This window comes from Chamaea fasciata, unplaced genomic scaffold (genome assembly GCF_029207755.1).
Source record: "Chamaea fasciata isolate MVZ Bird 193981 ecotype frontalis unplaced genomic scaffold, bChaFas1.0.hap1 SCAF_12, whole genome shotgun sequence".
NCBI lineage: Eukaryota > Metazoa > Chordata > Aves > Passeriformes > Sylviidae > Chamaea > Chamaea fasciata.
In genome coordinates this window covers 10,177,763-10,194,216 of record NW_027094097.1, presented here as the reverse complement: position 1 = coordinate 10,194,216, position 16,454 = coordinate 10,177,763, and the positions used below count along the sequence as shown (strand labels likewise).

Sequence of the window (16,454 nt, the reverse complement as noted above, 5' to 3'; positions counted from 1 at the left end):
TGGAACAGCTGGTTGGAATTCCACTTCTTACCGGCAGCTCTGTATGGAAAGCCAGAAGTGCCACTTGGTACCTAAAGATGTAAAATAAAGCAAAATTGACATCGATGAGTGATGTGAAAGCCCACCTTGATTTCTCAGGGTTTGCAGGATGAGGGACTTGCTGACTGAAAGCTGCTCTGGGGAAGTGAACATCTCCCTTTTAGCAGGGGCTAAAATGCAGTGGTAAAATGCACCTTAAAACCAATGTGCCTCTGGCTTCATATTCACTGTCTCTTCTGCTATTCCATTGATCCCCAGCAGCAAAGTGGTGAGAGGTTTAAGACAGTGTACAAATTCAATATAAAGAAAATCTTGGGAAGATGGGTTAAGTGAACAAGTTGCTGAGGGGCTTTATGGACCTTCTAGTGAGATAACTCAGAACTATAAGGTTTGGATTGGCTGCTGATTGAGGAAGTTGAGCAGATCTAACAAGAGTAAAAGAAAATGCTTGACTTTTTCCTTTATTTGATTTTCATTAAGGAGTGGTGTCTGAACAAAAAGACCTCCAGAAGTCTTATGCAGCCTCAACTGCTCTGTGATTGATTCAGTGCTCAGCAGGGAGCAGAAAACAAAGTATCCTTTATAAAGAGAGATCCTGTGTGATTTCCATGGGCACATCTCTTCTGATCATGACTGGGTGTTTGTAGGCACTACCTTCACTTGCTTGTGATGAAAGCAGCAGAGCACTGTGCACGTTCTGGAGCAGAGAGAAGTGAAAATCCCGTATTCTCAGTTTGTGATAGCATGACCCTATCGTTTTGATTTTTCCCTCCATTTGAATCTTTACTACCTTGATTCCCCTTTGTTTCTTCTCATTCTTTTTCTAAGATCCAAATGTGGGAATTGCCCCGGATGTGGTTGCTGCTGATGCTCCCTTGGGAACATGCCTTGATAGGGAATTAACACCAGTCAGTGATGGGCTGTGGGACAAGCAAAGTGCTTCCCGAGCCCCCCAAAGATGTGCAGCTAGACCTGGTTAAAAAAGTCGAACCTTACACGGGCCACAGTGACATCTACAAGCACTTCATCAAAGATGACTGTGGGGCTGTCATCAAATCTGGCTCTCCCTCCCCTCCGCATCACACCAACCCCTACCCCGGGAACGCCCTGCCCGCCCCGCAGCCCGAGCCCCGCAAGAACAAAGTGGCCAAATACCGCGCCAAGTTCGACCCGCGAGTGACGGCCAAGTACGACATCAAGGCGCTGATCGGGAGGGGCAGCTTCAGCCGCGTGGTGCGGGTGGAGCACAAGGCCACCAAGCAGCCCTACGCCATCAAGATGATCGAGACCAAGTACCGGGAGGGGCGCGAGGTGTGCGAGTCGGAGCTGAGCGTCCTGCGGCGCGTCCGCCACACCAACATCATCCAGCTCATCGAGGTGTTCGAGACGCAGGACCGCGTGTACATGGTGATGGAGCTGGCCACCGGCGGGGAGCTCTTTGACCGCATCATCGCCAAGGGCTCCTTCACCGAGAGGGACGCCACGCGCGTGCTGCAGATGGTGCTGGATGGAGTGAGGTACCTGCACACTCTGGGGATCACCCACCGCGACTTGAAGCCGGAGAACCTGCTGTACTACCACCCGGGAACGGACTCCAAGATCATGATCACGGACTTCGGGCTGGCGAGCGCGCGCAAGAAGGGAGACGACTGCCTGATGAAAACCACGTGCGGGACCCCGGAGTACATCGCTCCCGAGATCCTGGTCAGGAAGCCCTACACGAACTCCGTGGACATGTGGGCGCTGGGGGTGATCTCATACATCCTCCTCAGCGGCACGATGCCCTTTGAGGACGACAACCGCACCCGCCTGTACCGGCAGATCCTGAAGGGAAAGTACAGTTACTCAGGCGAGGTGAGTGTGGTGAAGGCAAGTCGCGTAAGAAGCTCTCCCTGGGTGTGTCTTTGTGATCACTGAAAGCTGGCTGTCGTGTGGGTGGGAACGTTACCAGGGGTAAAAAAAAAAAATCTGTGATTCTGGCTTTTAAAATCCTTTCCCATTTTCTGTCTGCTCCCAGTGCAGCATACTGAGCTCCTTTAAAAAAATGTGTGCATAGAAAGAGGAAAGTTGCTGCAGAACAGAACTGGGATGATTGTGGATTTCTAGCTGGGGGGTCTTGGCTGTGGTAAACTGCTGTTAGAGGCTTTGCAGTTGAAACTTGTGCCAGGGTGTTTGAAATGTGGCACATGTATCACTAGTCTGATTTCTGACACAAATCCAAGTCTAGTATGGAAAATAGCTTTCCTGGAAGACAGGGTTATGGCAGGCAAGGGGCACTTGCTTCTTCCATCTGAAAATGGGATTATTTCAGAAGTTGATCTGCTTTGCTTCCTGAGCTTGGTATGTGAGAAAAATGGAGGATTGAAGGATAGTTTTCATAGTTAAGTATGGAAAGAAGAGTCTTCAGGGATAATTTTTAGGCATTCTGTAAATGATTGTGGGGCCTGAAGGTGCTTCCTGCTCTTCAGAAGAAACAGTTTGAAGTTAAACACATCCAAATAACACTACACGCTTCTGATCAAAAGCCAGTTGATATTAGGAATGAGTGTTGCTATTGTCATGTCCTTGCCACGCTATGCCCTTGACTTTTGAGTGCAGGTCTGTGTCCTCTGGATAAAAACACTGAGCAGAAAAGCATGTGTAGAAAGGCAGTGTGGACAACCAAAGGCATGGCCTGGCTTCTGTTTGAAGAATGAGTGAACAGACTCAGGCCCTTCCTTCAAAAAAATTAACATTTGAAGGGGGTCTGGTTAAACTCAGTGCAGCCAAAGGCAATCTGGAGAGAGTGAATTGAGTGTTTTGAAGATTCCCTGGGGTAATTTACTTTGATGTCCACTGGTCCTTGTGCTAGAATGGGCTGGTTTTGAGAAATATTGTGAATTGCAACTAGGCCATGGAAACTTGTTGGTTGTACATGCAGAGGTAGCACATGTGCCACAGAGAAAGCATTAAACTTTCTATTTTGAAAGTGTCAGTGCACAAGCCTGAGGCATTTTACTTGTTATTCCACCACAAATCACACATTTTAGGAGGCTGTTATGGATACTCTGTGTGACATGAGTGGTTTTTTTGGGAAGCTGTTGATGCTTTACTGCTTGGAAAGCAAATGTGTGTCAGCCAGCAGCCTGGATGCTTTCTGTTCCTCTACAGCCAGGGAAAATGGATGCTTTAATTTACCAGTGTAATTAAGCCTATGCCCCTAAATTGCACAGTGCTTGACTGTAGGCAGGTATTGGCATGAGATGCAGTAAAGAGGCTGCTCATTTTGTGAATAAATTCTAGGAGAAAACAAAGTGAGCCAGAGGTTTAAAGGTGTCTGCTGTGTTTCCCACAATCTTGCCAGCACTCTTAAAGCCATCTTCTGGGTTTTTAAATGCTTCCGAGTTTTTGGTGTTCACAGGCAATGGCTCTTCTTTTTTTGTGTTACACTGGAAGAAGTGGGAAAATGTCAGAATTGAGGTTATTGATAAGTTTGTCAGACTAATGGGAATGGCAGGAGCTCTAAGTCCTGGTTTCTTTGGAGTGGGAGTGGGCGGAATACTCCAATGCATCGCCAAAAGCATCTGTCTTGGATGGATGCAGGAGCAGAGGTTTCATGGGAACAACTGCTTTTCTTCTCTGTAATCTGAAAGTTGAGGATCTGAAACAGAAGAGGAAATGTTGAAAGCCTGTGAACTACAGGTGCCCAGAGCTGACAGCTTGAGCTGTGTGGCTCAGGCAAGTTCCAGTGGGGAAGGAGGGAGCTGTCTTCAAGCTGAACCATGGCAGGCAGCAGCAGTGCCCTCGGTCTCGGTGCAGAGTCCTGCTTTTTGAAATGTCTGACCCCAAAACCTGGTCAGAGAGGACAAAGCCCTATTGAAAGAGGAACAAAAGCCAACATGCACGCTGACCTGCGAAGCAGCTCCATTTTCTTGGAAAAACAAGTGATCTCAAGTCCAGCTAATGTAATTGCTTTCTGACTGAGACCCGCGTACCGCTCCTGTTCCTGGAGTGTGAGGTCTGTTTGAAGAGGCCATTAGCAGATCAATAGCAGAGGTCTCCCACAATAGGTTATTCAGGTACTGCTGACATCACTGCTCTGATTATCTCTTGTATCTCCTTCTATACTTTTTGAACTGCTTCGAGTAATGGCTAGGATGAGGAAGGAAGGACAGCTTGGCTTTGTAACTTGGTGTGCTTTTTTTCCTGAGCATCCTCAGTAAGGGTTAGGTGAGCTATTGACACTGCTTTGGATATAGCCTGCTGCAAAATCATTCTTTTTCACTTGTTTTGTTAGAACTTACTGAAAAGAATGTTTGGACATATTTTGAATTTAATTTTTAATTGAAATCTTGGAGTTAAAGCTGATTTCTGGGATCTCTTTGTAGCTTAAAAAGTTGACTGAGGAATAAAGCTGGAATTCCATTCTTAGTTTCCTTTGAATTTGAAAGTGCAGAATTGAAGATCGAACCATCATTATCCTGCTAGGACACGCTTGCTCTGGTTCTGTTTCAAAGCTTCTCCTTCTGTTGAATACCAGGACTTTTATGTTGCTTTACACACCTGGGAAATTGATGGAATAAGTGGAAGAGAATGTGTGCTATGGTTAAATTTGGAAACTTAGCTAAGGTGTGTGGATTGTTCTGAATTTGATATCTGATCTGGGCAAATCGTTTCTCTCATGGGCTCTTCTCCTATTCATAGAACAGAATCAGCTTTTTGTGGTATGCTCACAGTGGGTGAGGTTGGTGTGTGCTGCTGTGGGAACGTGTCTTAATCAAATAACCAAAAAAGCTTGTTCTAAATAATGATGCTAGTGGATGCATTGATAGGAGAAACATGCTTGATGTATGAAGGAAGTTGGGCATTGCAAGTCTATAGGAGGTCTGCAAGGGACTTAGCAGCCTGTGGAGAGATGATCTGGTTTGGTGTGACTTAGATTTTCCAGTGGTTTTTCATAAAAAAATCCTCACTAAAATCTCTTAAAGGAACTTTGCAGCTGTATTGTGATAGTTGCCTTGGCATGGATCAGCAGTTTGCTGATGAGCACAGGTGTGAAATGTGTGGTCAGTTCTATACAGAAGGACAAAAACAGTGAACACTGAACAGGGAACATCTGTTCCCTTCTGCCTAAAAGCCATCAGGAGAAAGTTCCCTAACAAACCCGCACAGTCTCTGATGATACGGATTATTCAGAGGGTGAAAACGAGGGCTGTGGACCTTGGAAGTTTACCTCAGTTTGAAGAGCAGCTGGATGAATTCATGGAAGACACATGGGTGGAGAGAATGACCAAAGGTCAGAGGAGAAGCCTGACTTGCAAACTGTATGTTCTACTTTTCTCTCCTTGAACATTCAGAGTCTTAATGATCTTCTGCCCTAACTTGGAGTTTAAAGCACCAAGTTAAGTGCAGGTGTTGAGTAAACTCTTCAGATCCTGTATGGATATATTCAGGGCGGAAGAATGCCCTTAGTTACAGGAAAACCAGGTTACTCTGGATGAGTAGCATGAATGTGTTCCCATAACAACAAACTCTGTCTGTGTGAGTAAAAAGATAAACCACTTTCTCCCCAAGCAGTTTTTCCTGCCTGCAGCTGATAGCAGAAGCAGGCAGCGCGGAGAGTGCAGGCAGTGCATTAGCAAACAAACTACCTGTGCTACCTGGCAGAAAGCAAGATAAAAATAAAGCCATTCCAAGGCAGCTGATGCGTGCTTGCAGGATGAGTTCTTACCCAAGCACGTCTGCAGAGTGTTTCCAAAGTATCCTTGTAATTGTCCTCATTGTGGGGGCTGGTTAAAAGACTGTGGAGGACTTGTAATCCCTCAAATCCCTTGTGACACACAGTGGAGGAGACAGGTGACAGGCTTGTCAAATTTCAGTATTAATTTCCTGCATTTATTCAGCATTTTGAGAGAGAATGTGGTAGAGCTTGAACCCAGACTGCTTCTGACTCAGTTGGGAGCTGGTTGCTGAATCGCCCATCCTGCCCCAGAGGGACTGATCAGTCATTGTATTATGAATTATGATGACTGTGGTTGGATTTCCTATCAAATGACAAACTTAATCTAAAAAAGGCAAAAGCAACAAAAAGAAACTGTAATTATTCTCTGTAACCTCCTTCCCCTAAAAGTTGCAGATGGAAATGTCTAGTGGCAACTCAACTTTCTATTCTACTTACTTGTATTTTACTGTAGAAACTGGTTTCCTGTAAGAGGAAAAAAATATACTTGCGTATCAGAGAAAATCTCTGCATAATCCTTATCACTTTCAGGAGAATTCAGTCAGTAGAGGACAAGCATTCTGAAACTTTGCATGAGATTTTGTACATAGTAAGTTTTGCAATCCAGTAAGTTTTGCATTGATGCTGTGGCAGGTCTGGCTGGCTGCCAGTCCTGGAGTGATTCCTGTGTGTTTTTTCTTTGATCACTTAAAATGAATTACATATGCCTATGTAATTAAAAAAAAAAAATCAATCTTTTGTTGTTTTGATGAAAAAAGTACAACCACTTTATCAAAATATACCAGTTTGGAAAAAAACCAATTATTTCGTACTGTATTAGCTTTATTTTCTATTTTATAGTTAGTTTGCCCAAGAAGTCTGTCCAGGTTTTTTCCTGCAGTTCATACCTTTACTGTTATGTATCATTAAGTTTTGTGTAATATGTTATATGCTAATTAAATTGATGAAAGGGTAGCAACTGCCCTGAAAGAGGGAAAACTCTGGTGATCTTCTTGTAGTACATCTCCTCTTTAAGATGGGCAGTAAGGCAGACTGGCTTGCATGAATTTGGACTGGAGTATGTCTTTGAGAAAACATTCAAAGCTAGTTTAAAATACAGCCGAGAGCAGAGAAGCACCACTGCCCTCTAATGCTCCCTCGGTCCTACATTTTTTTTAATACAAGAGATTAAGTCCCATTTGTACAAGAGGCCAGAAAAGCTGGTAGGTGCCCCCCTTCATTGAAGATTAGCCTTTGCAAAGTGTAGAGCTGTTCTTTGCTCTTGGAGGAGCTCAGTGCAAAGCCACCTGATTCTTCTGGAAGTTCTCCATTGGCTCAGTGCCTGGGAGGGCCTGGATGCAGCAGGACCCCTCCCTTGTGGGGTCCCCAGAAGGCCACGCTGACACGTGGTGTTGCCCTTCATGGCTGTGCCAAGATGGTCTTTAGACCCATTAGATGCTTTTGCAGGGCAGTCATCACCTTGGCCTCTGATGTCTGAGCCAGAAGAGAAATTTCAAAGCAGCAGGGTGGCAAATTTTCCATTCTTTTCCCTGGAGTTTGAGTGGGCCAAGCTGTTGAATATAGTGTAACAAAGAAAACAGGGACGGGGCAGCTGAAGGCAAGATTTTAAAACACATTTGCAGTACTTATTGGCATGAGCATACAAGTCTCTGGGACCACGTTTTAGCCTTGTTGGGGGGAGAAGGAGCTTTTTACTTAGAGCAGCTGCTGTTTTTTCCTGTGAGCCACATTAGATGGTAGAAGTGTTTTACAATGGTCCTGTTCTTAGAGTAATGCCGGCGGTTTTTTTTCCCCTAAAAACTAGAGCTGGCTTTTTTTCCTGTGTAGGGAAGAATTGTTTTTTATATAAATTGTTGAGCCCTTTGCCTGGAAAAAGTAAAAACCCATCAATTTACAGAGGAATGTGCTTTTGCATTTCATATGGCTGTGTGAAAGCAGTGATTTTGAAGTAGAACAACGAGAGTGTTGGCGAGCTGCACTTGCAGGCTCTGCTGAAAAGGGCACTCTGCTCTCCTTTGAAGAGCTGGAGCACTTGAACAGGATGAAAGCTCCTCTCCAAGCCAGGCACAGAACACTGAGGCCAGCCCAATAAATGGACTTCTCTTGGCTTCTGCTCTTTCTTTTCTTTTAATGCACCAGCTCAGTGGGTGTGAGGATAGGTGTGTTTGTGTTGCTCCATCTCCAAGAGCTGAAGTGTTTGTCCAGATCTCTCTCTCTGCAGGAAGGGACATCTTTGGAAATGTGGTAACCTCAATTAAAACCTGGAAAATCCTCCATCCTCCTGCGTGTATCAGTGACCATGCTCCTGCAAAAACACAGCATTCTGCATTGTTAAACACTTCATTTCCTTCCTGGTAAGGAAACCAGGAAACCTGGTAAGGAAACACCTTTTCCAGTGAAAGGGCTTTGAAACCAATGCATGCATTTGAAGATCAAGTCCCCTTTCCCCTGGCAGCATCTTGGGATTCTTTCTAAAGGTTGTTTCCTTCAATGGAATTGGTGTCACAAGAACCTTTTCTAAAATCACTCCTTTTGCCTTTTTACTATGTACTTCAGCTTATGTTGCAACAAAACAGTGAAGAGAACCCCCAGTGCCAGGGCAGGGTAAGGAAGGAGAGGGGTGATCTTTCTCTGCCTACATCTGCCATTTCCATACTGCTGCAGTCTGCAACACTCAGTGTTAACAGTTTATATTTCACAGAATCATGCATGTCATCAGGACAGGGTGGAAACTGTCTAAGCCTCAAACTCTCTAGAAACAAAGCAAGCAGGGAAGGAATCTCCATGGGGAAGAGGAGTGTGGGTTTTTTTCCCAATGATTTAATTCACAGCCCTTTTCCCTTAGGGCTGCTGTCCATAGCTGCAGGTTCAAGGCAGAGTGAGGGACAGCAGCTGAGCATTTTGGTCAAGATTTTTGGGGTGAAAGTCTGGGTTTGGGGAAGTGGTGCACAATGTATGGCATGTAATATATGGATGAAGGAAGGCAAAAGCCACATCTGGGGGGCAGGGATTTAAAATAGTGCTGTGATTTGACATATATTTTCATTCCTTCATCTGGGGGCCCTATAAAATCCTGTTAATGGTGGAATAGTATTTCTGCAGAATTAGGGATGTAGGGATAAAGAGACATTGGTAGGGTAGAAAAAGAACATTAAGCTGCCTCTGTACAGAATACACATTATTAACAGAAAGGATTTGAACTATCAGCTACCGTTGGTGTCTTTGACTCCTTTACATTTGCCTAAAAATAGCCTAGGCTGTTTCCTCTTTTACCTTTGGCTGATTGAGTCCTTGGTTTTCCAGCTTTGGCTCAGATGTGCTGTTTCCTCTTACACCTTAGTGGAGGTATATTTTGAGGCAAGACATGCTATTGCACACTCATTGACTTAGGACCAAGGTTCAGAGAGTGAGAATATGTGTTAATTCTGCAGTGGGAAGAGCTGTGACCTGCAGGAGACCTGTCCCTAAATACAGCAGCTGTCCCCTCCTTCCCTCCCTTGGAAAAATGGTTACCCTGGGGTTGGAGTGTGTATTGGAAGTCCGGCTGCTCCTGGTGGTGGGCTTGAGCCAGGTGCAGCCTTTGAGCAGGGTGTGAGCACTTGCCTGGTTCTCTCATTGTTGTGGCACACATGGGAGTTTATCACAGGCCGTGGGGTGAGTGGATTGGGGTAACATCTTGCACAGCTTCAGCTGGATTTCCTGGACCTGCACTACTGAGGGCTTGAGGCCCCAGATGATTGTATGGAAGTACAACACCAGGACAGCATTGCAACTCTAGGGGCACAGGTAAGACTGGCTGGCACCTATAAAACATTTTTGAAGTGAGCTTTCAGGGTGGAGCTGTAGAAGTGTTGCACCCTGGAGAAAATTACAGCACCTTCCTAACTCTTCTGAGCCCTAGGCTGAGGCTTTGAGGTTTTGCAGATCTGGCACCTGGCTGTAGTTCCAGCTGCTGCCCCTACTGCAGATTAAAAGCCACTTTTGTTTAATCAAAACAGAGCTCTGTGGGGAAGGGCTGTGAATTTGTACCTTGCTGCAAATCTCTTTGTGGCCTGTAATTGACCCTGCCTTAGAGAGAGGCAATTGAACCTGATATATTTGGAACAATCTGGTGTTGAAAGGTGTTTCAGATTTCCTCTGACCGGAATTTGGGACTTCCCTAGCATTTGCAGTGTGCTCCTGCCCTGGGATGTGATGGGGGAGGAGTTAAGCAGTGTGCTTGGCATAGGTAGGAAGTCAAGGTTTTAATATCACATAGTTGAAATCTCTTTTCAACTGCAAAAACTGTTTTGGGGGATTTCTGTTCATGTTGAGCTGGAGGGCTGAAAAGGTGCTTCCTAAGCCCAGAGGTTTTCTTGGCAATCTCTTTACCTAATCTCTGAAATCCCTAAATCTGACAAGATTGCAATTGCAGAGTTGAGGCCACAGACAGAGGGAACTGGATTAGTTGTTTGGAGGTAGAAGGGGTGGTTCAAACTGTCCATGGTGCATCCAAGTTCCCTGGTTTGGAGCATGAGCTGCTCCTCCTCTCTCTGGTCTCACCACCCTCCTGCTTTGCCCCCCTGCTGCCCTGAGTGAGTGTCAAGGTAGAAAAACCAGGCATGTTTTCCAATACCTTTGTTATTTCAAATGGAACTTTTTATAGATTTTCCTGAAAACTGAGCTTTTACTAATGCACCAGATTAGTGTTGATTGGTGACATGAGAGCCGTTCACACAAGTCAGGGAGAGGCAGAGCATTCTGGAGGTGGCTGTTAAGAGCTACCTGCTGTTCCTGCAGGGTTCCCCAAAGTGCTGGTGTGACCCGTGCCTGGCTGTGTGTCTACAGCTCGTGGACTTCCATAATCATGGTACTCCCTACACATCCAGTCCTCCAGTGCTTCAGGCACTCCAAGTGATTAACCAAAGAGTCTGGTTTTAATATCTCACAAATGGTAGAATTGAGCTTTCTGATAAAAGTATTTGTGTGTTTCCTACCTTTGTCTGTGACTGAAGAGTAATTTCTAAGAAACTTTTTAATAGTCTGATCATTTTGAGAATGATTGTGGCTCACATGTGAGAAAAGTTTCTCATTACAGCTGGGATGACTCAGAAGACTTTATATACTGTTTTATCAGTATATATATAGGATTGCCTGGGTTACAGTTTCTTACCTCTCTACATTTAGTCCTTCATTTTTTTTTTTCATTTGCTTTTAGCTTTACAAGCTTCAGGAATTCTTGGTGGCATTCTTCAGCTACTGTTTTGCTCGAGAAGCTGATACTGCAAAACTAAGGAAAGCTTGACACGTAGCAGAGTATGTAAAATAATTTTGTGACAAAGTCCTCTTCCAAAGTTATAGGAGCTCCCATACCTCCAGTGTCTGGCACTGATGCTTGGCAAGGATTGATCTGACCCTGGAGAGGTCTTCAGCTATTTCATGAAAGTGTTCCATGGTCTCTGAAAACTGTTTCTGGAAATGAACTGTGAAGCAAGGAAAGCCTGGGGTCCAAATCTTGTATTTCCCCAAACCTGTTGTTTTAAAAGTGGCATTTACATACTGGTGGCTCATCAACAAGTGGAACATGGTAGTGATAGTGGTTCTCTAGAAATGGCTGAAGGTCCAGAGGTATTTGGGGGGTTATTGACCAACCCAGGTGGAGGAAGTGCAGGTATGTCCATTATATTTGCAGATGACATTTAATTGGAAAGGCTGCAAAGGGCATTGAGTTCCAGATAGCCCTGTCAAATTGGAGCAATTCAGTAGCAGGTGTAGCTTTGGGGTTTTTTAAGTGTCAGTTAGTGCACAAAAATAGGTGAAGAACAGAAAATTAGGAGGTGTTGGCTTCTCAGAAAAGGATCTGTCTGTGAATCACAAACTACTATGTGAGAGCAGTATCATACCTGTGGGAAAAGGTGAATGCATTGAGGTGCATGAACAGAAAGGCAGCGTGTGGTGTGATCCTGCTGTGATTAGGGGCTGCTGCAGATGCCAAACTGAAGCTCTGATGCTTGTGGGCAGCAGGCTTCAAAAACACCAGGGGCCAAGCGGAGAGACTTGACAGAAGATCAACAAAAACAATTGTGAGTCAAAAAACCACAGTCTCCGGAAGACTAAAACATTTTTGGCTGTTTTGGCCTCAGGAACATGTTGTCATAGCAGTTGGCAAATATGTAAAAGGCTGCTTCAAAGAGGAAGAGGAATAATCTCTTTTCCAGATTATGTCAAACAAGAGCCTTAAATGGCACTTAGAAAGATTCACACTGAACTTTTTACAACACTGGTGTCTCCCGCTCCAAAAAATGTTTACCCAGAGGGTTTCTGAAGCTGTCTTGCAGAACAAATGAGGCAGTCATCAGTCAGGAGTGATGCATCTGTGCTGAATCCTTGGGGGACCATGGGATGGATTGGATGATTCTTGGGTGTCTGTTGCAGCCCTGCCTTTGCCCTGATTTCCCAAGGAAGCAAACTTTATGGAACTGTGCTGTCTGTCATTCAGTCTTCTGGAATTAACTGTTTAAATTCTAAGGTTGGTGTCAACCCAGTTTGGGCAATGTGAAGGACTCAAAGTTGCTATGAATTTTATGTAGTCAGTGGCTCAGTAGGAGAGAGAACTAAAGCACATTCTTCCTGCAGGAAAGGTAATTGAATATCAGTCCAAATTTACCCGAAGCTGATCAGCACATTTATTTCTGAAGCGTTCATGGTACACTTGACCCTGTTAAGCATGTGGGATGGAGCCTGGGCAGGGTTATATGTTGGAAGGAGGGATGTGCTGCTGCTCTGGAAGGGATATGACAGTGCTGGCTGGGGGCAGGGTGGAGAAACACTTGAGTAATAGAAACCTTGGTTACAAGAGACCTTTGGAGAGCTCTAATCCCATTCAGTTTGAGACAGGAGTGTTGCCAGCACTAGGTCATGTTGGCTGTGACTTTGTCTTCCTGAGTCTTGTAGGGCTTCAGGGATAAAGATCCTCCACCTCCCCACTGACCTTTTCCAGGGCTGCACCACCCTTCCCCTGGTATTTCCTGATACAGACCTTCCAAGGGACAGCTTCTCCCTATTGCCCCTTGTTTGGACCTGTTGTGTGGCTCTGTAATCCCTGTAATTACTTTAAAATAAATGTAATATGCTATTAGATTGCCCTTAGACTTCTCTTTGTCAGGCTGAACAAGTCCAGTTCCTTTCACTTCTTCTTGAAGGCCATGTGTCAAGGACCCCTGGTTATCTAGAAGCTCTCACCTGGATCCTCTCCACAGTCTCTTTGAACCTGGGAATGGCCAGGCTTAGCAGTAGGTAGTATGATTCCACATAGTAAACTGAAATGTTTTAATCTTCTTTTGGAAAGAGAGCAGGGTAGGATTTTAACAGGGAAAAAAGATCACGTTGGTATAAGATTATAGCTGCAGAATTAGGAATGTGTTACATTAGGGATTTTTGGTTTGTCCTTTTTCCTTCTTGTGTATGTGCAGTTTGGTGCAGTGTCAATGACATACTTTGTTTTTCAGCAGGATCTCTGTCTCCATCACTGAATAGCTGGGATGCTGAAAGAAATTGGAGAAGAAAATACAGAGAAATGTGTTGGAATGGAGAACAGTTATCCTGCTCTGAATTCTAACAAAAATGTCCCAAATGGTGCCAGAAAAGACAATTATAATTGTGGTAAACCTAGCAAGCCTACTTAGAGTGTCTCCTGATGTTTTGTTTACTTTAAAATGGGTTCTATTCACCTTGCCTACCCAAAACAGTGCTTTCTGAGAGAAAACCAGGAATGGCATTGGGCCATGCTGGCCTAACTTGGGAAGCACTAAACCTGGGCTTTCAGGAAATGCTCAGATGAAAGAGGCATCATTTCACTTCCTCTGAAACTATGACAGGGTTGGATTCTGCTTAAAGCTGAAAGAATGACTAGAAGGAAGGAAGGAAGGAGAGTCAAGCCAGACAGTGGGGCAGCTGGGGCTTGGACATTGCTGGTGTTTGCAGCACTGCTCCTCGTCTTGATCCTGTGGGTCCCTTCCAGCTCAGGATATTTTACGATTCTGTGGTTCATCTGTGCGCTCGAGGAGGTTAAAGGAGCTGTCCAGAGCAGCAGAGGAGAGCTGGTGCCAGCTGGGGAGCAGGGCAGGGTTGGACTGGCAGCTAAGACTGTCTTAGGATTTACTCCCCCTTGTTCATTCCCTCGTAAGCGCCCAGGGCTTGTGCACCGACAGCTTGAAGCTTGCAGGAGGGGGTTGTGCGTACGTGGGAGGTTATAAGCTTATCTGTTCATCTCCCCACCGCTGCTCTAATCAGCATGATGAAAGATATTCTTCCTCCCTGGGGAAGATCTTTTCTCCCTGTCAGGAACCACCATTTCTTAATTAAGCTCTTACTCTGAATTTGTACGTAGAAACACGTATTGACTTCAACTTCAGTTCACAGCCAATACTCTCTTAAGGTGATAGTTCAGAGTGAGAGAACATCATTCAGCTCAAATTTGAATTTTTTGAGAATAAAGCACTGAAGGTGTCAGGATACCCAGATGCTAGGAACAGTCTGAGGAAGGTATTTTCCAGTTTACTTACTGCAAATACTGCTGTGAACTGGTGCTATATGAATACCTTTCGAAATTTCCGACTCATTCTGTTTTCATGGCAATCTCCAGCACTGTATACTTGGTGATCTCATCTTTTCACCTGCATCCTTTCACGTCCAGGTCTCTTAACCCTGAGCTTCCTTAATAGACAATTTTTCAGTCAAGGTAGTGATTAAAGTCCCCTGTGTGCAGCTGTAACTTGCTGACACATTTTTAAGAGATGTAAAGCGATCCAAGCTGAAAAATGGTATTACCCCATTTTAACAGCTATTCCCTAAGCATTGCACTTAGAAGAGCCACCCCTGGCTGGAGAGAAAAGCTTTGTGTTTATTGTTTTTGTAGCTGCTGTAATTTTAGTGCATGATTCCAGCTGAATACTCAGTGCCTGTCCAAGGAAAATGGGCTGGCTATTTCCATTCGAAAAGCTGGGTTATAGAAGTTCACCGCACCAGATGGCTGTGCATACTTATAATGCTCTGGATTATTAAAGGGCTGTTGTATTTTCCTCTTTCATCCTTCCTTTATTCCTCCTCCCCACATCAACAAATTAATGCTGAATGCTTGGGAATCTGCCCTGTGCAGACTTTAGCACATTTCATCTTTTCACTGGACACTTTTTGTTCCAGCTCTTTAGAACCAGTTGGTTTTGATCACCTCGTTGGAATTGTTTGGGGGCTGAACGATGCCTGGGACGGTGCAAACCTGGTGTTATTGGAGCCCCAGCACAGCCCTAGGCTGGTTTGCCATGTCATGTGTCACAGCTGCTGTCCCCAACCTGCTCCTTTGGAGTTGACACTTCCTGCTTTCTGATGTCATGTGGGAATCTCCGAAATTAGACAAAACTGCTGCATCACGCATAAATGGGTAATGCAACAAAGAGAGTTCTTGGGGACTTTCTTAGAATCATTAAGGCTGGAAAAGACCTCTTAGAGCATCAAGTCCAGTAAATTTCCTTCTCAAAACTAACAGCATGTCACTTGTCTGCCACCAGAAACATCAGACTTTTAAGGTGCTGCTATTCTGAAAAATGACAGAAGCTGGAAAGATGTGTCCTGCCTTCAGCACCATGCATATATGTTAGATTGAGTCATTTTTGTGAAAAGAAAATAAATCTAAGTCATTAACTTGTTTGCAGTGCACGCTCTGGTGACCACTCTACAGCAGCTCCCATGGCAGGCAGAATAAAATTCAGGGACTCTGCTCTGGTATCCAAAATCTGCTCATTTTCATCAGCAGATCAAAAGAAAGCTGCTCTGCCTCTGGAGCATTGGCTCCCACCCCTGCCTAGGTCCATCCAGTTGAGGGAGGAGATTCACAGCAGTCACACAGGTCAGGGGTTTGTTTCCAACACGCGTTGGGAGCTCTCTGCAGCACTCTCCGGGTCCGTGCCCACATCAACTGCAGGAGAGAGAGGTGGGTTGGTTGTTCAAACCAGAGAACAACACGTTGTTTGTTCCCCACATGCCGGCGTGGCCGGCGCCTCAATAGCTTTTATGCTGATGTGAATAACAAGCAGGGGTGGTGAAGGGATTTAATCACACAGAGCAGAGCGCTGCACGCAATCGCCCAGCCTAAGTGACACTCAGAGGAGGATCTCTTTCTTCTCCTCCTCCTCCTCCTCCAGCCTCGGAGCCTAAGTCTGAATAAAACATAGCACACTTGAGAACTCTTTTAGGCATTGTAAAGGAGGCTGCTTTCCCCCGAGTTTGTTTTCAAGCAGGGCTGGAGTTGCAGATGGGTGAAGCACCGTGTGTTTTATGCAGCTTAGAAGTGCAGGAGATGCTTTGTAGGGAATGCTAGAGCACCCTCAGGAGCAGCAGCTGGCATTCCTGAGGGACCAGAGCAAAGTGTCTCCACCATGGGAGTCTTTCCCATTGTCACTGAGGCTGTAAGACAGGCTGTGGGATGGGTTTCATACTTGGTTGAAGTGCTGTTAATTCTGGACTCCGTTCCAGTCGCTCTCTTGGGTTGATGTAGCGACTTCTGCAGCCATCTGGTGAGTCATGCCAAGGAATGGCTGGGCTGAGAACCCCAGCAGAAAAATTTACAGAAACTCCCCGATTTGGCTCACTTTGTTTGCACAAACTAAACTCTCCGTGCTGGCACGATGGGGAGTGCAGCATCAAATGGGAATGACGAGAA

At 45.1% G+C, this 16,454-nt stretch overlaps 1 protein-coding gene across 3 annotated transcripts in view; it reads left to right on the top strand.

Annotated features, from left to right (window-relative positions):
* Nucleotides 1–16,454, top strand: part of PSKH1 (protein serine kinase H1) — a 30,448-nt gene that overhangs the window by 1,819 nt on the left and 12,175 nt on the right. For 2 of the 3 annotated variants that reach the window (XM_066194545.1, XM_066194546.1), the window contains exon 3: nt 868–1,893. In XM_066194545.1, the coding sequence (XP_066050642.1) occupies nt 955–1,893 (939 nt within the window). In that variant the 5' untranslated portion in view covers nt 868–954. Of the gene's footprint in view, nt 1–620; nt 1,894–16,454 lie in introns of those variants that run through there. The other variant, XM_066194547.1, reaches the window with a different exon arrangement.